Source organism: Tripterygium wilfordii, chromosome 2 (genome assembly GCF_013401445.1).
Source record: "Tripterygium wilfordii isolate XIE 37 chromosome 2, ASM1340144v1, whole genome shotgun sequence".
Taxonomy (NCBI): domain Eukaryota; kingdom Viridiplantae; phylum Streptophyta; class Magnoliopsida; order Celastrales; family Celastraceae; genus Tripterygium; species Tripterygium wilfordii.
This window is the reverse complement of record NC_052233.1, coordinates 4,171,555-4,192,865: the sequence shown is the minus strand read 5'-3', so window position 1 is coordinate 4,192,865 and position 21,311 is coordinate 4,171,555. Positions and strand designations below refer to the sequence as shown.

Sequence of the window (21,311 nt, the reverse complement as noted above, 5' to 3'; positions counted from 1 at the left end):
AAAATCAACATGCAGGTTCAGTTACTTGGTTTCTAACTCATATTTCGGTTAAACTACTTGAAAGATGATCAAGTCCTTGGTTTCCTGCACGATTTCTTCGTGTATTTCATTATATAAGAATTAGTTTGATATTCTAAATTCCTCGGCAGTCCTGCATGCAATCCTTATTTCCATCCGATCTACACATGCATGCCATGATCCCATCTAAATGCATCATGTCCCTATATTGATTCGTATAACATCAATGATTTTGAGTGTCTTTACCTTTAACCTCTCGCTTTCTCCTTGTGCACGAACTCCTCTTCGTTCACTGGGTTCTCCTAACCAGAGATTGTATTAATACTTATCAGAGCCTCGGTTGTAAGCTCCTAACTAACCAAAACAGGAATGGACTCTTTCTTACCTTGATTGTTTTTCTTCTTTTCTTTTCTTCTTTTTTTTTTCTCTCAGTAATACGCTTGAGTTCTTCCAAATCCTAGCAAGGAAATATCTTACACCTTCAGTGGCTCATCCACATAATTTTTATCAAATTTTTAACAGGAAAGAAACTTACCTGCACTCCTGAGTATTACTGCAACTTGACTCTTCTTCTTCTCGGGTGTTGCTTTCACTCTTACTCTTACTCTATCTTTCTTTCATTCTCTCTCTCTCTTGCTAGGTCTCATATGCTTGTGTACGAATGGGTATCTCACTTCCTCTTCTCCTTTTTAATCTCTATTTGGTCTTCGTCCAAGTGACAGTTGGCGATCATGCAGCCTCCTAATCGATTACCCTGTGTAATTTCACTTCTCTATACACGGCAACCCACTCTCCCATATCTATCACTTTTTTTTTTTTTTCTTATTTTTGGTCTTATCCCCATTTGTCCTCATGTGAGGCTTACTAATTTGTCTTATTAGGAACTAGTTACCTATAACATTCCTTTATGCAAATCCAAAGTCTATATTTGCTACCATTATTTTTCGTAACCTTATATGTTCATGCATGCATTTATTATATAAGCTTAACGTACATTTTTAATTTATTCTCATATATGCATGATAACATACTCCTAATTTAATTATTCAATTATCAATATTATATATGTGCATATATTTTCGACACGTATGTAAGATTCTTTTTTTTTTTTTTTTACACGTACTTGGTAAAAATTTCCATATGTTACAGCTTTCTTCAACCGCTTTCGTCTTTTCTGTCTCAGCTCTGGACAATTGGTTTTTGGCTTTGGAAAGCTCGCTTCGGGTCTTCTCTATCTCTTTGTTGGCTTCAGCAAGCTTCTCTTCAAGAATGGACTTCTCTTACACAATCTTTTCAAACTCAGTTTGCATCGTCTTTGATTTCACTAGTTCTGCCTTTGCGTCAAAGAGTTGATGCTTCAAATCAACTATGTAGTGCAGGCACATTTGAGATCCCTAATTCAACCAAAGAAATGGTTAGTATGAATTAATCCACATACGTGTTAAATAAATAAGAATAAGTAAGAAGAAAACCCCGAGAAGCATCTCCAAGCCAAAGTCTTCGCCTTTGGGAAGTTTGTTAAAGAATTCTTTATCCTCGTTGGAGATAGTAGAACAAAGCTTCTCAAGGCAGAAAGCTGAATATCCAACTTGCAAAGACAAGGGATTATCCACAAAACCTTTAAACATACTGTTGGCATTATTCCAAGATGAAGGACTCAAGGCGGTTCTGCCAAGAGTAAAGGGAGCAAATGTAGTGCCACTACCTTGAGAAAAAGAGCTATCGACACTTCTGGACACTCCGAAGGAAGGCAGACTACGATGAGTTCCTGGAGACGGAAAAGACAACGTCGACTTAACTAAAAAAGAGCTCGTGAATGAGGTTGATGATCCTCCAATACGTTTAGGAGCTCCAAAGATGTTTGCCAAGGACTAAATTTGGTCTTAGGAAGATCAGGAATGGACACACTTCTCAGAGATCTGGAAGATCCGTCTGGAAGAACTTCTGCAATCATACGACGTAAATGGTATGTATACAAAAGTACCTATATAAAAACATATATATATATATATATATAATAACAACTAAATTAAGCAAAGGAAAACACACCTAAAGAGAAGGAATGCTCGCTGGAAGTATCCTGAAGTTCATCATCATCTTGGTCTTCCTCACTTTCACCTTCAGAATCTGATCCAACCACGGTAGGAGAAGATGTGACGGGAAGAGTAATTGTAGCTGAAGAACGCTTCCTCTTACTTTTTGTTGTTGCTGTCGGGTTGGGGGTAACTTGAAATATTCACACGCTTCTTCAATGGATACACTATGAGGGAGAGGAGCAAAACCACGATAAGAGGGTTTACAACCAAATAACACTGGGGCAGATCTCCAAAATTTACCACCAGGCCTAGACTTAGCATAAGAATCATCAAGGACCTCTTGCACCGCTTCACTAAGCACATCCGGGAGTGCAGGCATGCGCCCTGCAGTAAAAAGAAAAATTAGCAAGATATATATATATATACATATCACAAGAAAATCAAAGATCAGAACAAAGGCATACCTAGGGGTTCCCCTTTACGGGAGGTAAAGCCGCTCCAATGCCTGGAGACGAGCATATAATCCACGTCTTTATTGGAATTTGGAAGACAATGGATTAATGCCGAATCACACTTTGGAGACAAATAATACTTGCCATCTGAACTTTTATTCTTGAGGATTGAGTAGCAGCAGAGAAGATCGATAGTAGCAAGTTTTTTCTTCAAGAAAGAATTCATTTGTATCACACCACCGATGATCCTATAAGCATTCGGAGCTAACTCCGAAGGATGAAGATCCGTATACATGAAAAATTCCTGAAAGAACGGCGAGAATGGAATGTGGATTTTGCACTCCGATAATAGGAAAATGGGAACCTTGATGAACACGAGATCAGAATCCCTATTGTCATTAAAAGGAACCCGAATGTCAAATGAAGGTACAATCTGGTGCTTCGCTTTGAATGCAGCTAAGTTCTCTGGAGAAGAAATCAAGTCCTTGAGCTTACCCATGGCAAAACCTGTAAGTCAAAGGTATGTAATTTAAAAAAAAAAATTTTTTTTTTTTGATTTGGTTCGAACCCCATGGGGGTCGACGCCGAACTCCCCATGTGGGGGTCGGCGTCGAACCCCCATGAGGGGTTCGGTTCGACCCCCATGAGAGGGTCAGCGCCTAACCCCCAAGTGGGGATGCTGGCGTCGAACCCCCAAGTGGGGGTGCCAACCCCCAACCAAAGTGGGGGGGTTCAGCCGAACCCCCCATGAGGGGGTCGACGCCGATCCCCCAAGTGGGGGTGCCGGCGCCGAACCCCCAAGTGGGGGTGCCGACTCCCAACCAAAGTGGGGGGTTCGGTCGAACCCCCCATGAGGGGGTCGGCGCCAAACCCCCATGTGGGGGTGCCGACCCCCAACCCCCAATGGGGGATTGGGGGTGAACCTCTCATGGGTTCAGCAAGTCGGATCCGAACCTCCCACGGATTCCGCAAAAGGATCCGGCAGGGGGCCAGATTCCCAATCTCCATCTAAGGTAGTTCTCCTTAGATATTTCGAGAGGGCTTATTCCAAACAAAAGGATTACAAAAAGAAAAGTTGTAAATTCAACAAAAAAATTCAAGCAGAGAAAAGAATTACCTCTTGAAGAGCAGAAAAGAGACGACCTTTGAAGCATTTGAAGTTTAGAAAAGAAGAAAAATCTTCACATAATGCAGCTATTTATAGAGGATGTCAAGACTCCTAATCCAACTAGGAGAAGGAGATTATTTGCTAAGAGCATTTTAATCCAGTTAGGAAACTACGTCCTGATAAACATGAAAAAGCCTTTAAATTTATCCTAAATTTATTGAGGTAAATTAAAAGGCTGGGGGTATTTGTGGAGTAAATAAATACATTCCGTATGTACGGTTCTCCCAGACGAAAGAACCTTATCCAGAAGCAGTTTTATCCGACAGTTAGAGGAACAGTTACAAGAGAGGTTACCAGAGGCAGTTAACCGCATCAACTGACATATCCCAAGCCTATAAATACATTTCATTTGACATTTGTAAGCGATCATCGACAATCAACTCTAATAAAAGATCAGACTCCGTGGACCTAGGTAAGTTGTCGAACCACGTAAATTCTGTGTTGTATTCTCTTGAATCTTTCTACTTTATACATATTTTTTACTTCGGTGCAAATTTAGCATCGACATCAATCAATATTACTCTCTGCAAGAAAAAGTGTGCATTTCACAAAAAAAAAAGGTGTGCATTTAGATTTATCCAAAATAAAACCCTATAAGAGATAGGTGGGATAGAGGGTGTAACTTTTTCAATTTTTTTTAATTAATCTTAGTGTCATGTTGACTGAATTGTCCTCCTAAATTATAGAAAATGACAATGTTAGAGGACCCTAAAAATATGATTCTTAAAAGTCCATCAAATCTATGTGTCATTAAAATAGTCATTGATTAAAAATACACATGTAAGATCCACTTCACATCCAACACTCCACATTAAATGAGAGTCTTTTGAGCGTCACTTTTTGAAGCTCTCAAGCATTATCTAATAAATTATGGATTCCAAAATTAGGAAGAAATAGCATTTTCGCTGCTGAAACTAAGCATTTCTTTCAAATAATCAATTAATATGCCGTCGTTTTCGTTTTCATGGAATATTGATATTTTCTATGATTACTAGAAGAAGCAATACGTGGAGACCTCCTACAAATATATAATGTATTTCTTTGGTAAGTTTCTAATCTTTTTAATTATGTTTTCTTCCCTCAAATTAATGTGAATGTGTAGGTGTCAAAAATGGTATGGCCCACACGGTCATATAACGACAAAACTAGTTGGACTATTCGGGTCCATGAACCTGACCATCACAGTTAGGCCCAGTCTAAAAGCCCATCTCGAGGCCCATATATAATCTTTACATCATTACTAAGCAACATAACAGTTGTCTGACACTAGGACTGTCACGTTTTCTGACACTTATTTGCAGGAGTTTTATAGTCTGCTTACTCTACTATATTTACAATAACTTTTCCTTAAGCAAAGTGGAACCAGGTTTCAAGACATCTATATGAATTGGCGACTGTGCGTAGACGCCAACAAACTAATGGCGCTGTCTCGTACGACCGCCACTTCATGGACTATCACACCTGTAAATCAGTTCTTGTCAATCTAGTCTACAGCCGATATTTACAGATGTGGTAGGCTCGCATCCCTAGGTATGACTTTCTTTCATATACGTATCCATTCATTAATTATCGCCTACAATCCAACGCACACCTTCATCGACACCTATTTTGATCATTCCACATTGCTACTTTATCCTTTTATCTATCTGTCAACCTTGACACAATCGGAATAATAGACTTTTCATACATCTCTTTTACACAAGTTGATCCAATAAGATAACTGGAATGTACACACAATTCCCGAGGTTGATCTTTATTCTTCTATAAATACCCCCTCCTTCCACATGCGGGGGATCGAGCATTTTTCAACTGAGAGAATACACAAAAAACAGTTTTTACCACACCTACACAAAACACCTTCAGACAAAACACTTTAACCATAGCTGGTCTTCCATCTCCGACAAATATTAATTTGATCGTCGGAGCCTCCACGACCGACACCACCCAAGCCGGTTAAGGAGCTTTCACGGTCTCTCTTGTTATGATATTTACAGGATTCAAAGTTACAAACAGACCCCACAGGAATTGAAGTTGACCTTTCAACGATTGTAGAAATTTGCCCCTACAATTTAGCATGCCAGATAGGGGGATTTTTGCAAGTATTTAGTCGAGAAGATTTCACGACAAGTCCCAATTATGGCAGATACCAACGAAGCCACCAACCAGCAGTTGATGGAATTTATGCGAGCTATGAGAGAAGACATCTCGAGAAACAAAGAGTAGACAAATGCGCGGTTAGAATCAATGGCAAACGATAACGTAGCACTCCGTGAACAGATGTTACAGCTTAGAAGTCAAAACACTTCCCAAGGCCATGACCCTGCTTCAGTTCAAATTCCACCTTTTCCCCGTCTTGAACAAACACCACCTAGAGATCCTTTGCCTTACCCTTTAAATACCCAGTTCATCCCCGGGACCACCCCCGGGGGATATGATGCTTCTACCTCGTGAGGTAAAGATCCCGCGACAGAAGAAATTCAACAAAATGTCAATAGGGATGCTTCTGTAGCTTTGACCAATTCTCCGAGAAGCAGACCTCCACAGCCACCGCGTTTTCCTGCTGCACCTTTCACATGACCCACTACAGCTTCTGTTGCTCAGGCAGTTATGGCCAAGCAGATTATCAAGTTGAGGGGAGATATCGATAAGTTTACTAAAGCACCTCCTGCTTTGGCCAAAATTAATGCTAACTGCTATATGGGATCGCCGTTTGTTGACAGTCTATACCAAATGGATCTACCGCACAGGTTCAGTGTGTCGAGTATGAAGTTATACAATGGGACTGACGACCCAGAGGATCATGTGGCCCACTACAAATTAAAGATGGGTGCGATTGCCATACCGTACGGGATGCATGAGACGTGTATGTGCAAAGGATTCGGATCAACTCTTACCGGTCCTGCTCTGCGTTGGTACATTAACTTACCCAACGGCAGTATTGCTTCCTTCGAGAAGCTAATCGAGATGTTTATGGTACAGTTCTCGAGTAGTCATAAGATCCATAAGTGTTCTGATGACTTATATCGACTGCCGTAGCGAGTGGGAGAGTCTCTCCTTGATTTTCTTTCCAGAATAAACACGGAGAAGGTGTCTATACCTTATTGTGATCCAGGGACTGCCATTCAAGCACTTCTAAGTTGTTTACTCCCAGATGGGGAGTTTTATGAAGAACTCACGAAGTGTGACGTCATGAGCTATGAAGAAGCTCTGATTAAAGCCACTGTGTTTGTTCGATGGGAGGAGGATGCGAGGAGAAAACCATCTAATCTTCCTAAGGAAGTGAAGCGTGAAGATAAACGTCCTAAGAAAGAGCAATCCACCATTGGCGAGCCCAGTAATAATTGGCGCTCCCGCAACTCTGGAGCATCTGATTATGCGAAAAACTGTCCAGAGTATCCCCTTCGGATACACCAAGTCGAGGCTGTGCAAGTCTTGAAGAAGATGGGTAATGACGTGAAGTGGCCGCCCAAGAAGGAAACTAACGGGTGGAAAGACCCTAAGAAGTGGTGTGATCTTCACCAGGATATTGGCCACACAACTCCTGACTGTAGAGGCCTTAGGTATGAGGAGGATTACCTGCTGAAGAAAGGTAATCTCAGAGAGTTATTATCTGAACGTGGTAGGGCCATTTGGGAAAAGAGGAAAGTCGATAACCCAGAGGCATTACCGCCACCACCAATTACTCAAACTTATTGTGTAATCTCTGGAGGGTCAGAGATTAGTGGGCTGTCTCATACCTCCGCTAGGAATCATGAGAAAGAAGCAGCAAACCCAGCTCCTAAAATGGCACGGTCTGTAGGGACTTTCACTAACCAAGTGATGGTCTTTGCTGATGACGAAGCTACCCAACTTCTATATCCACACCATGATGCTTTGGTGCTGACACTTCAGGTTGCAAATATTAATCTGAAGCGAATCTTGATTGACAACGGGAGTTTAGCCAACGTATTATTCTTGGATGCATACAAAGGGATGGGTCTGGATGAGACTTTAATATTACGAAAGTCGACTCATTGGGTTCAATGGCGAGGTGAGCCATTCATTGGGTGAAGTTGTGTTGCCCATTTATGCCCCAGGATTGAACAAGCAGACTCGGTTTTCCATTATCGATTCACCTTCTACTTATAATGCCATCCTGGGACGCCCTTGGTTGCACGCCATAAGGGTCGTACCCTCTACTTATCACTAAGTCTTGCGCTACCCTACCAATGGTGGTGTTAAGGAGATCTTGGGTGATCAACACTCTTCTAGGAGTTGTTATAAAACCACTATGAGGAGTAAGAATGAGTCTTCATAGCAGCTACAGAACCAGGCACCTGGTCTGGAACCAGATGAGCCAGGCATGGAGAAGCTTGATGAGGTACAGATCCATCCTGACTTTCCAGATCATAAAGTCCTGATTGGAGCGCAACTGCCCATTCATCTGTGACAAAGAATGATCTAGTTCTTATCGCAACATCATAACTGTTTTGCATGGAGCCATGCAGATATGACTGCGATAGATCCTGAGGTCGTGGTGCACCAGCTCAAAGTTACTCCTGAATATCCTTCTGTCAAGCAGAAGAGAAGGAAATTCACTCCTGAACGAAACCTGGTGATTAACGAAGAAGTGCAGAAGCTGTTGGATAATGGGTATGTCGTGGAGGTACAGTACCCGGATTGGCTAGCTAATGTCGTCGTTGTGAAGAAAAAGAATGGCAAGTGGAGAGTCTGTATTGATTTCACAGATTTGAATAAAGTTTTCTCGGAACATCCGTTTCCACTGCCGCATATTGACATGATGGTCGATGCAATAGCTGGTCACGAGTTGTTGAGTTTTATGGATGTTTTTTCTGGATACAATCAGATTTTGATGCATCCAGAGGATCAGGAGAAGACGACCTTCATAACTGAAAGGGGGATTTATTGCTATAAGGTGATGCCCTTCGGATTGAAAAATGCGGAAGCCACGTACCAACGATTGGTGAATATGATGTTTTCAAAATATCTGGGGGACACTATGGAGGTGTATATCGACGACATGCTGGTGAAGTCCTTGGTAGCTGACCAACAGCTCGAACATCTTCAACAGGCATTTGATCTACTGATAAAGTATAATATGAAGCTGAATCCTACCAAGTGCTCCTTTGGAGTAGCATTTGGAAAGTTTCTCGGGTATATGGTCACAAAGCGAGGAATTGAGGCCAACCCAGATCAGATTCGGTCTATTTTGAACATCCCTTCCCCGACATGTGTTAAGGACATTCAAAGACTTAATGGGAGAGTGGTGGCGCTCAGTTGTTTCATCTCCAGATCGTCCGACAAGTGTTGCCATTTTTTCTCCACCTTGAGGAAATCAGTTAGCTACGAATGGACGCCTGAGTGCGAGGACGCATTGAACCAGTTGAAAGCCTACCTTACATCCCCTCTATTATTGTCTAAACCTAAAACCGGGGAGCAACTATACATGTACTTGGCTGTCTCTGCGGTCGCAATAAGGGCAGTTTTGATCAGGGAAGAAGATAAGAAGCAGTTGCCAGTTTATTACGTGAGTAAGAGTTTATTGGATGCAGAGACCCGGTATAGTTTGCTGGAGAAGCTGGCTTTAGCTTTGGTGGTTGTAGCCAGGAAGTTGCGGCCATAGTTTCAATGTCATTCAATTGCTGTAGTGACCAACTTTCCCTTGAGAAGTATTCTACATAGACCTGAGCTTTCTGGAAGAAAATCAAGTGGGTGGTGGAGCTTAGTGAGTATGATATCACCTATCAACCCAGAACGGCGATGAAGTCACAAGTCTTGGCAGATTTCGTAGCTGATTTTGCTCCGTCAATACAGCCAGAGGCAGACAAAGAGTTACTTTGTATGGTAGATCAAGTACCAAAGGTGTGGACCCTATATGTAGATGGCTCTAGTAATGTTAGAAGCAGTGGTCTGGGAATTGTGTTGATATCTCCAGAAGGGAGTGTGATTCAACGGGCAGTCAGATGCGGTTTCCATGCAACCAATAATGAAGCGGAGTATGAAGCTCTGATCATTCGTCTGAGGTTAGCTAAGGAACTTGGAGTAACAAGTTTGAAGGTTCACTCAGATTCACAGCTGATAGTGAATCAGTTTCTTGGTTCTTACCGGGCCAAAGATCCTACAATGACTTGCTATTTGGAGTTAGTGAAGGAATTACAGCTGGCTTTTGTGGAGTTTTCTATCACTCAAATTCCACGTGCGGAGAATTCATATGCGGACGCTTTAGCTGACATTGGGTCGTCAATCCAAGCAACCCAAGGACAGTCGATTCCTCTGGTATATTTGAAGTGGTCGTCGATCAAAAGCCAGAAGGGTTCGGAAGATCAGAATAACAATGAAGTCTTCCTGATTAGCGTGGACCAAACGTGGGTGATTCCATTCATTCAGTACCTGGTGGATGGTATTTTACCATCGAGAAAAAATGAGTCAAGACGTTTGGTCGCCAAAGCTGCACGATACACAGTATATGAGGGGCAGTTGTACAAAAGATCTTATTCAAGACCTCTACTACGATGTGTAGATTCAGCGCAAGCCCAGTACGTACTTGCAGAGTTGCATGAGGGAGAGTGCGGTAACCATTATGGGGGAAGAAGCTTGACTCATCGTGCATTGACAACTGGGTATTATTGGCCAACGATGAGGTCAGACGCAATTGATTATGTAAAGCGGTGTGACAAATGCCAAAGATTTGCTCAGATTCCTCATATGCCTCCAAAAAGACTCACTCCTATTGTGGCGCCTTGGCCCTTCATGAAATGGGGAATGGATATAGTTGGACCCCTACCTAAAGCTTCAGGGAAACGACAACACTTCCTGGCAATGACAGATTACTTCACCAAATGGATAGAGGCTGAGTCTTATTCACTGATTAAAGATCTCGACGTGAAGAAATTTGTCTAGAAGAATATCATCTACAGATTCGGAGTGCCCAAGGAGATTGTGACGGATAACGACCCCCAGCTTGCTAGTCATAAATTTCAGGAGTTTTGTGCAAATTGGGGGATAAGGGTGGACTTTGCAACGCCAAGACATCCACAGTGCAACGGTCAAGCGGAATCATCCAACAAAACCTTGATCAAAACCCTGGAGAAGCGTTTGGAAAAGGTCAAGGGAGCTTGGGCTGATGAATTGCCTGGAGTGTTGTGGTCTTACAGGACGACTTCACGGACGCCTACAGGGGAAACTCCTTTTTCTCTTGCCTTTGGATCTGAGGTCGTTATACCAGTTGACGCATCGGCAAGGTTCCAATGGACCAATGAACAACGGAATTGGTAGGAGCTGAATGATCAGTTGGATACAATTGATGAACTCAGAGACCGGGCGCTCACACCAACGAAAACTTATCATGATAAAGTCTCAAGATACTTCAACAAAAATGTTCGAACTCGGACATTTACGGAGGGAGATCGGGTGCTTCGCAAGGTTTCTGAGAATACTAGGGAGCTAAATGCTGGGAAGTTGGGTACAAACTGGGAAGGTCCATATTTGATTGACAGAGTACTAGGGAATGGCGCCTATAAGCTTAGCAGAGAAAGTGGTGAAGTAATCTTACATTCTTGGAACGCCATTCATCTGAAGTAGTACCATTCCTAAAACCTCTGACTTTTTGCCTTTATGTTGTTATCATTTTTTGTATAAGTTTCTTTAAATACCTTTAATGTTCAACTTTTACAGTCTGTAGTAATGTTCATGTTTATAAATTGTATGAACTAATGTAAGCATCGGAGTGTAAATGGGAGTCCCATCGACTACCTTTGATTGTTCCTTTGAGTGCAGGAACAAAATAGTGTGGAACTCTACATTTCAGCCGGGTGTTCAGACGCCAAAAGATAGGGACGCCATCGTCACAGATAAGCTTTTGAGATTAATGAATTTTTATTCTGTTTACTTATTAAAAGCTTTATTGTTTATCATTTGCAATTTATGTTATTTGCGGAGCATAAAAAGAAATAATTATAATAAACAATATTAAAAAAAAGTATAATTTTATTAAAGAACTTTATTATACAAAACCCTTCCAGACCATAAATCTAAACTTTCATTCATTTTTTCTCTAGTCTCCTTAATCAAGACAGAAAGATTAAGGAGAGAGTCTTGAAGTTTTGTAGTGTTCTGCTCCATAGCTCGCGTTTCCGCGAGTTCTTCAAGTTGGAGCATAGTACTTCCTGCAGTTTGCAGAGCTTTGGTAAGCTCTGTAATCTGCTCCACGTAGTCTTGCATATCCTTGTCCATTTGTTTCAGTTCTTCCTTCAGATCGGTAATATACTATGAAGGATTCCGATAATCTGGGGGAAGGAACGAGCTTACGTCCTTAGCATCGTCAGAATCTGAGGGAGAATTGACGAAGCTTTGCAAGGCAGCCATTCCTGTGATAGTAACAAGGGTTATACTTTTCGAAGATTGATTCTTTGTCAATCCAAGATAGTATTTATATAGGGAGAAGTCTTACCTTTTTGTTTTCTCGAACACACCCCTAATTAAATCGACAATTAATTCTTTGTGGTAATCAAAGAGTCTGGATTAACTTTACAACCGATAAAATCTCTGCATAAACATTTAATGTAGACAAAGAAGTCTAACATATTTAAAACCCTAAATATCTAAATTCAATTAATCTAGAGAATTGTAAAAGGTTCTTAGAATTGTCGTTGAAATAGTTAAAACAATAATAAATGCCAGTTCAGATAATCCCAATCAACGCATGCCATTAATGCATTTATTACTGGGGGACAAAGGTTCATCTGGTATTAAAGATCTAAAGACAATTAATGAAAACTAATTTCTAAGATATGTGAAATCTTTACAGCATACCGTCGCCAAAACGTGGCGTCGCCCAGACGATCGACTGTGGTTGGATATCATAGAAGCCCAATTGGTCTGACTCATTCCCAGTATTAGGCTACCACCGTGGGGTATGCCATGACGGGCAATGAAGCCAGACCAACGTTGCTAATACAATAAACCCTTCATATACCTTGACCATTAACGTAGGTTTCTGTTTCACCGTGATATAAAGCACTGATGATCAGACTCACCGTCAGTGGTAGGCAACTCATATGGGTTTTGCCGGAACTGACATTGTAGCCTGATCATCGGTACGAATATCACCGAACTCTATTTTCAGATTGTCTCCAAACCCTTAAAACGTGACAGTCCTAGTGTCAGACAACTGTTATGTTGCTTAGTAATGATGTAAAGATTTTATATGGGCCTCGAGATGGGCTTTTAGACTGGGCCTAACTGTGATGGTCAGGTTCATGGACCCGAATAGTCCAACTAGTTTTGTCGTTATATGACTGTGTGGGGCTATACCATTTTTGACACCTACAATTGTCCCCCACTCTCCAAGCATGAAAACTAATTCATCTTAGAGAGTAGTACGCGATGTATCCCTATAATGAACAAGAAATGATGGAGTAAGCATAATTGGAGATGGGATGTATAGCATAGATAAACCGAGGTGTCGGGTATCCGAAACGCATCCTGATGAAGCGCATCCTGAAGAGGAGTGTGTAGCCTATTACAGCTATATCTGTTTGATGCTGATGAGATACAACTTCTTTTGTTCAAAGCTGTATAGTAAACAACCTCGTTTGTTTGAGATTGACGAAGTATACAACCTCGTTTGTTTGAGGTTGTACATAGCTAGCATGGGCGTTAGCGTAAAAGCTAGATTGGAGTCATTCCTATGGCCTGAATTGGCACTAGCATGATGACTGAAATGGAGCTGTTGCTGTGGCCTAAATCGACGCTAGCATGTTAGCCATCCGATGAAACCGAATTGTATTCGAAGGCGTTCGTACGCAACCGTGTATGCTTGAAACTGTATGTACGCTGAATGCAAGCGTAATGTTCAATACCTGTAAAAGAATACTCGATGGCAACTGCGTAAGTATAGGTATACTCAATGAAATACGACAGTTTATGGAAACAAAGGTAACTCAACAGATGTCTCCATTTGAAGCTGACTTCATTGGTCAAATATAAGTATGCGTAACCCTACTGTTTGGTCAGGAAAAATTAGTTTAATGAACAGAAATGTTGATTAATGAATAATTCATAATATGAATTGCCTTAAAGAAAGGATTGTTTATATCAATACGTAATGCTGTGTGGACGCCATTATGTTGAGGTAGGACTGTAAAAGAATTAGTAACAGAAATACATCGTAGCACATGCCAATGTGAAACGACAGGTATTTAATGCATCTGACGTGCACAGTAAAATTTTGAAGTGTTATGGCTATCGTTCCTTGGAGAGCACGTTTCGGAGAACGTGCATCATGATGAATGTAAGGGTAGTTTGGGTAACTGTATAACTCTGAAACTCAAAAATCGCACCTTTATTTCTTAAGATAAAAAGCTCTCAATCATACTTCACTGAAATTGTTCCAGATCCTTAGAAGAAGCGAAGAGAGGAAATCGATCACCATACATATCATATCAACCGAAGGTAACTCTCATTTCCTATTACCTTGAATTTACATTGGGTAGAATGGCTCGACCTAGTGGTCAAGAATCGGAAAACGAAGAAGTATCTGGAAGTGGTAGGGCTCTCGCTGGGCAAACCATAAATGAAAAAGAAACCAGTGTTGACTATTCATGGATTGGGTCGGAAAGTCAGGAATCAGGTGATGATAGAATCGAATCTTGTAGTGCTGCTGATAAAGGTGAAGAATCAGGAAAAAACGGTCACATTAAAGGACCTTTGATACCGAAGAATCTAAACCCCAAATCGACCTTGGCAGCAAGTGATATGGAGTTTCTCCGAAGGGAATACAAGATTCATTCATCCATTGAAATCAGACCTGGAGCTGACACAGAAGGAGTTGATCATCAAGTCCTTGGGTGGTCACCATTTTACCTGCTATCGTTTAAAATAGGGCTAAGATTCCCTATACCAAATTTACTCGCAGATGCTTGCAGAGTATGGGAAATATGCCCAAGCCAATGGATGCCAAACAGCCTTAGAATCTTATTGAGTGTATAGTGTTTGGTTGAGAAAGAAAATATTGAATTCGGGATCAACGAACTAGCAGTAATATATTACGCCAAAGAAAGTGGCCCAGGAAGATATTGCTTGGTACGACGGAGAAACAGACAAGACCTGATTCTTGATACCGTCTCCAATGACCATATTGGTGACTGGAAAGACAAATATATCTTTGCTAGGGGCGCCCTGGTATACGGCTTCATGGGGATTTGAAATCAAATTGGGTTAAAGCTAATAGTAAGTTTCTTTCTTTATACACTTGTTAGCAATTGTGACTGAATCTTATGCGTTGTTTCTTTGCAGTGTCAAAGAACTCTCTGAGCAAGTGGAAAACCAGTCCGGAAGTGCTCAAAAGGGTGAATGATTTTTATAGTCTCGGGGAACGTGAAAGATCACGAAAGAACATCCTAACTACTCGCAATTTAAAGAAATCGTCTCTTTGGAGATATATTAGTAAGTGTATATGAATACGTAAATGAACAGGTTATGTCTCACAGTTAGTATGTATTGGACACTTATTCTCTGATGTTGTATATGCAGGTGACGAAATGTTTGAGAAGGTTTTCGCTGATATAACCGATGCAGGTGACTTATATGAAGCGTTAATGCAAGATGCCGAATAGAATCAGTAAAATCAAGCAACTTTTGGCGGGGGATTTGATGTAGCTAAACGCGCTGCAGAGGCATCTAAAGCTAAGAAAGTTGGTGAAAAAAGGGAAATAAATGAAGAAATGCCTGAAAGGAGGTCAAAACAGAAAGAGGACCCCACTGGTAAAGGGAAAAAGAAAATCACTGAAACCAGTGGAAAATCAGTAACTAAGACGGCGGTTCCTACTGTTGAAGGTGGAACAGAAGTTCCCAAAAAACTCCTCCACGACGCCATAACATCAGGACCTAGAGGCTGGGGTGGCGCTTTTAGTGTGACTGCCATGTCTACATCTGTCACCATCGTTCTGGATGACGAAACAGATGAAGATGAGGGAGACACAATTCCATTAATCAGGAGGCTCCCCAGTATCAGAACTGCCAGAGTAGATCCTGTTGACCCAGTGGAGGCACTAGCAACAGAAAATCGTGGGGATTTCGACCCAATAACTGATGATTATGTTGAAACAATCGTGGAGGCAGAAGTGACTAGAGATGGAAATATGGCGAGTGGATCCAGGACTGAACTACCGCCAATGGGTAACCAAGAAGAGGAAGACACTACCCAGAGAGAAGAGGATATTCAACCCAGGCTTAGGTTAGACATTACAGGAAGTGAAATGGAAGAAATATCCATATGGGTCCCCAAATCACTGACTGTTTCCTCTGCTTCTGTGCTTCCACCTGTAGGTATCAAAAAAAATTTCTTCCCTGAGGATGCCAGGAAACTGGATGCTATGCCTCTACCTAGCCAGTTCAACAACTCAGTGGCTCATTGTTTCACTGTAAGTTTCCAAATAAGTTCAGTATCATAATCATTTTATTCAGGAATATCGCATATAATTGATTTTGCGTTCTTTGCTCCTCTGACAGGCTCTGCAGGGAGAACTGAGGTCTGGAGAGAATGCTATCGACCATTTGGCCAAGGAAAGAAATGAAAAGGAAAGGCTAGAAAGCATGGTGAAATTGTTAGAAGACAATCTGTCCAGTACCACCACCTTACAAAAAGAACTGGAGCTTCAACTGGTTAGGGAGAGAAACAAGAACTCTGAGATGTCTGCTCAAATCACAAGGTTAGAAGAAAAACTGAAAGACGCAGATGACCAGCTTTTGCACTCAGCCGAATCACTGAGTGCATTAGAGAAGAAAATAAACGATGATGCATATAAGGCCAACCAGTTTGAGTCAAGAATCACTCAAACAACCAGGGATGCCCAATATTTCAAGGACTGTTGGGAAGGAGTCACCAAGCAGCTGGAGAGTGCTGACAAGAAAGTAAAGGTAATGGAATCCCACATGCACAACCAGTCTAACAAGCTTGGTGAGGTCTCCAAAGAAAGAGACCTACTAAAAAATTCATTGGCAGCGCAGACTTTGAAAACGGCAGAAAAGGTTGAAATGGCTAGAAAAATGGAAGAAAATTACATCATCAAAGTAGGGGCCATGGGAGGTGTTGGACAAGCCATGGAAAGGTTCAGATTGCTGATCCAATACAAGAAAAACGAGCACCATAAATGGGACGTAGATTTGATGCTCAAGAAGGTTGTAGTAGTGCTTGAGAACTACTAGCCTAACCAAAGATGGGTTGTTGACGAAGAAGAACCTAAAGAACCTGGCACTAAGAAAGAATTGGCGCCTCCAGAAAGCAACATTCCTTCTGCAAAGCAACTGCCTGTAGAGGCCATCGAATCGCCAACACTCGAGCGTACTGATACTCTTTCTACCTTTGGTAGCGCCAGAGAAGACCCTCCAGCTGGACCTTTAGTCCTTGGGATTGAAGCTTCAGCTCCTCAGCCAGAAAATGCAGATGAAGATATCCCACATGCGGATCCTCACGTTACTACAGAAGCTACAGGAACTGAATTTATGGCAGGAAATATTTGAACTTTTGGTTTAATTTTCAGTTATTTGTAGTAATTGTCTAACATTTTGCGCTTTGACTTTGCTCAAATTTCTCACAATAGCAATCCCCAGTACTTAACATTTCTGTTTATACATACTTGTCTAGACCACCTTATTCTGTCCCCCAGTTTTAGTTGGATTTTTAGGACGTAACTCTAAAAGTCCAATTGAAACTGTAATAGATTACATGTACATACACCAGATCTGTCAGGATGGGACGTTTTGCTTCCATTATATCCAATTTAAAGAATATGGCAGAGTGAATCTCAGAATACAGTAACAAATCTTGACTGAGGATACTCTAAGAATTGAATAGCTATGCCAAGTGGCAAGCGAAAATTTGTGCAAGGACACCGAGTGTCCTCGAACACTATTGGCGGACTTAATATAGAAATAAATCAGCGAGACTGTTGTGCTCTATATAAGAGACATAGAACAAACTGAAACATCTACTATATTTACAGTAACTTTTCCTTAAGCAAAGTGGAACCAGGTTTCAAGACATCTATATGAATTGGCGACCGTGCGTAGACGCCAACATAGTAATGGCGCTGGCTCGTACGACCGCCACTTCATGGACTATACCACCTGTAAAGCAGTTCTTGTCAATCTAGTCTACAGCCGATATTTACAGGTGTGGTAGGCTCGCATCCCTAGGTATGACTTTCTTTCATATACGTATCCATTCATTAATTATCACCTACAATCCAACCCACACCTTCATCGACACCTGTTTTGATCATTCCACATTGCTACTATATCTTTTTATCTATCTGTCAACCCTGACACAACCGGAATAATAGACTTTTCATACATCTCTTTTACACAAGTTGATCCAATAAGATAACTGGAATGTACACACAATTCCCGAGGTTGATCTTTATTCTTCTATAAATACCCCCCTCCTTCCACATGCGGGGGATCGAGCATTTTTCAACTGAGAGAATACACAAAAAACAATTTTTACCACACCTACACAAAACACCTTTAGACAAAACACTTAAACCATAGCTGGTCTTCCATCTCTGACAAATACGAATTTGATCGTCGGAGCCTCCACGACCGGCACCACCCAAACCGGTTAAGGAGCTTTCACGGTCTCTCTTATTGTGATATTTGCAGGATTCAAAGTTTGCAAACGGACCCCACAGGAATTGAAGTTGACCTTTCAACAATTGTAGAAATTTGCCCCTACAGAATGCAATAGAGCTCATGTGTTCAAAACAGATAACATCCGACTTAAGAATTTTTTTAGACTAATTAAGACCAACATAATCTCTCACATTACTTAGATTCTGTATCACTTAATTTTTTATTCCAATTTAAATTATAATATTTACAAAACTAATTATAAATTATAATATTTTTTTAATGGTGCAGAATGCTTGGCCATGGTTGAGGATGGTAAGCTTAGAGATGATGGAGGAAGAGGTAAAGAACCTATTATGATTATTTTTCAGCAACTAATTTATTTTTACTGCTTGTACTACCCTTCTAATTTCTATGATATTTACCCTTGTACATTCTGTGATTTTTTTTTATTACATGTGATAAATAACAGCGAAAAAAATTAATGTTTAACAATTTAATTCCATTTAATTGTCAAAAATCACATCAATGAGAGTTTTCTTTGTTCAAAAGCTCAAAATTAGGTTATAATCTTTTTATATTGTGCCTGTTTGGCACAGCGGTTCCCAAAGCGAGACCGCTGTGCCAAAAAACATGAATTTCAAGGCGGTACCACCCTAATACCGCTCTCAAATCAGAAGCTCCATTTTGGAGCTTGTGAGGGCGATAACCGCCTTCACTTTTTTTTTAATTTTTTATGCGGGCCCCACATATTTTAAAGTTTTAAATAAAAAAATGATGGGACCCACTTGAATAATAAATATTACTAATAAACCCCAATTAAGATATATTTAGACTTAATAAATTAGATTTATAATTATAAATATATATTAATAATTATAATAATATATATTTTTAATTTGACATTTTCTTTCATTTATATATGCGGTATATTATATTACAAATTTATTTAAATATTAAACTAAAATAATTATTATTTTTACTTCATAAAGTATATTTATAAATTAATAATCATTATTTATTTATTAAATTTATAATTAATTTTTTTGAAATAAAAAAAATTAAAATGAAAAAATATAAACAAAATATATTTACCCAACCTAACCGCTAACAACAGTTAACAGCTCTATCAAACACCTCACAGCTTATTTCACAGCTTTAAGCTCAGCTTTTTTTCCATACCTTAACCGCTAGCATTGAAAATCAACACAATCTCTCTACCAAACGGGCACATTATTAGATTCAAGTGTGGTTCTTTGTTGTAACCGGGGCCACAACGCGAACCGGCGATGGGCGATTTCAAAGAAATGGGTGGAAAGAGGATAAAAATGTCTAGAGTCGTCACCAATTGATATGAGTGAAATTGGACACTAAAAAAAATGGTCTACGAACCAGAAAATGGGTAAGGGGGTCTATTGAGTGTGGAGAAGGTGTTAGACACCCCCACAACTCTCTACAAGGTTACCTAATTGATCTTTGTGCTTCTTCGTAAAAGGTTTTTGTTTGTCCCAATTTATTTTAATGAATTTTTCATATACCCAAAAAATCATATATTAACAACTGGGTGGAAATGTGTTCCATTTATGTTGGACCAAAGCTCTAATTTTGAAAATCCTATTTTGATGGGTTTTATTTGAAATGTATGAATAATGCATAGGATCATTGGGCCTTTCCTGACTAGGCCAAAAATGTAGTTCGATTGGAAAAATATTTGGTAGAATTTGCTAAAAGGGCTATGAGTTTTGTACCAAAGGAGACGTCACAAACACATAATCACAACACAAGAAAAAATGAAAAGAACAGTCCAATTTTACTTGACGAATACAAGTGATACTCCAATTTGATAAGATAACATTATAAAAGCCTAAGTAGGAGCTGAATGTCATCAAGTCCTCCTCCTAATTGACTTTAATTTATGTACCTACTAAATTAAATTACCATTGTTTTTCCTTTAAATGAAATCTATATCCTCAAATGGAACACTTCGAAAAACCAATGTCATGGAACTTTCTAATGGCCACTTGAAGCATATAGGTTCTACTTAAGATTATTTAGTGATGACGTGATTGATGAATTGATGGATTTGCAATAGAAATAATCTGAACATACAATTTAATATACAATTAAACATGCATTCTAAAACAATTTGTCAACTACTCCTAATCACACATCTTGACATTCTAAACTAAACAACTCCTAAACATGCATAGTGATTAAATCCATCTAAACTAGCATTCAAATTGAGCATACCAAACAAACAAGCTTAAATCTCTAAACATACGTACTAAATCATCTAATATCCTAAATAAAATTAATTAACTACTTTCCACTATTTTTCAGTATTCTATTACATGGTTTACATTTTACAAAAATAAGTACAACTTGTTGAATTTCCAGATTGCCATTCCGATCGATCGGGACCCAGTCTGATCGATCGGAATTCTACCTATGTATGTCTCTTCATTTTATTGCTCAAACCGAATGAATCCCTAAGCTACCCCTTTTTCTCCTCCTTCAAGAATCATCCATTTTGCTTCCTTTCAAACCTCAGATAAAAACAAAAAAATACAAAGAAAGTGATAGACAACCAAAACGGATCTCCAATCCAATAGAATAAACTAGAAACAAGACTCAAAACAGAATGGAAATTGCAACAAAACAACTGAATAACTAAACTTAAACCCCAAATCACAGTCAAGCAAAACAATTGAAATAAAAAGAATAAGCAAAAGTATGGATGAGGGAGAAGGAGAAAAAGAACTTACCACCTCTTAACAATGATCTTGAGAACCGAAGTCTGAAAACCACACTCTCCCCATACTCACTCTTTCTTCTTTTTGCCTTTCTTTTTCCTCCCCCTTCTCACACACCACACACTTTTTCTCCTTTTCTCTTTTCTTTTTTTTATTTCTTTTTATTTTCTAGATATTTTCTAGGGTTTCGACTTTGGTGGGTATTTGGACCAAGATTTGGGCTCATTTGGGTGTAAAGGCCTTGACTTTTTGGGTA

The 21,311-nt window shown here is 40.0% G+C and overlaps 1 protein-coding gene across 1 annotated transcript; it reads left to right on the top strand.

Annotated features, from left to right (window-relative positions):
- Nucleotides 1-6,281: 6,281 nt before the first annotated feature.
- On the top strand, nt 6,282-8,103 carry LOC120009735. The gene is made up of 4 exons (XM_038860431.1): nt 6,282-6,647; nt 6,711-7,650; nt 7,751-7,839; nt 7,972-8,103. Exons 1-4 carry the CDS (start codon nt 6,282-6,284, stop codon nt 8,101-8,103), a joined length of 1,527 nt encoding a protein of 508 aa, XP_038716359.1.
- The last annotated feature ends 13,208 nt before the right edge of the window (nt 8,104-21,311 follow it).

Bases quoted from the DNA above. Each gene is read 5' to 3' on its own strand.
- LOC120009735 (XM_038860431.1), top strand. From the start codon at position 6,282: ATGGCCAAGCAGATTATCAAGTTGAGGGGAGATATCGATAAGTTTACT. The intron at 7,651-7,750 runs GTCTGGATGAGA...TTTATGCCCCAG, and splicing joins GGATGCATACAAAGGGATGG to GATTGAACAAGCAGACTCGG. The intron at 7,840-7,971 runs GTCGTACCCTCT...GAGTCTTCATAG, and splicing joins CTTGGTTGCACGCCATAAGG to CAGCTACAGAACCAGGCACC.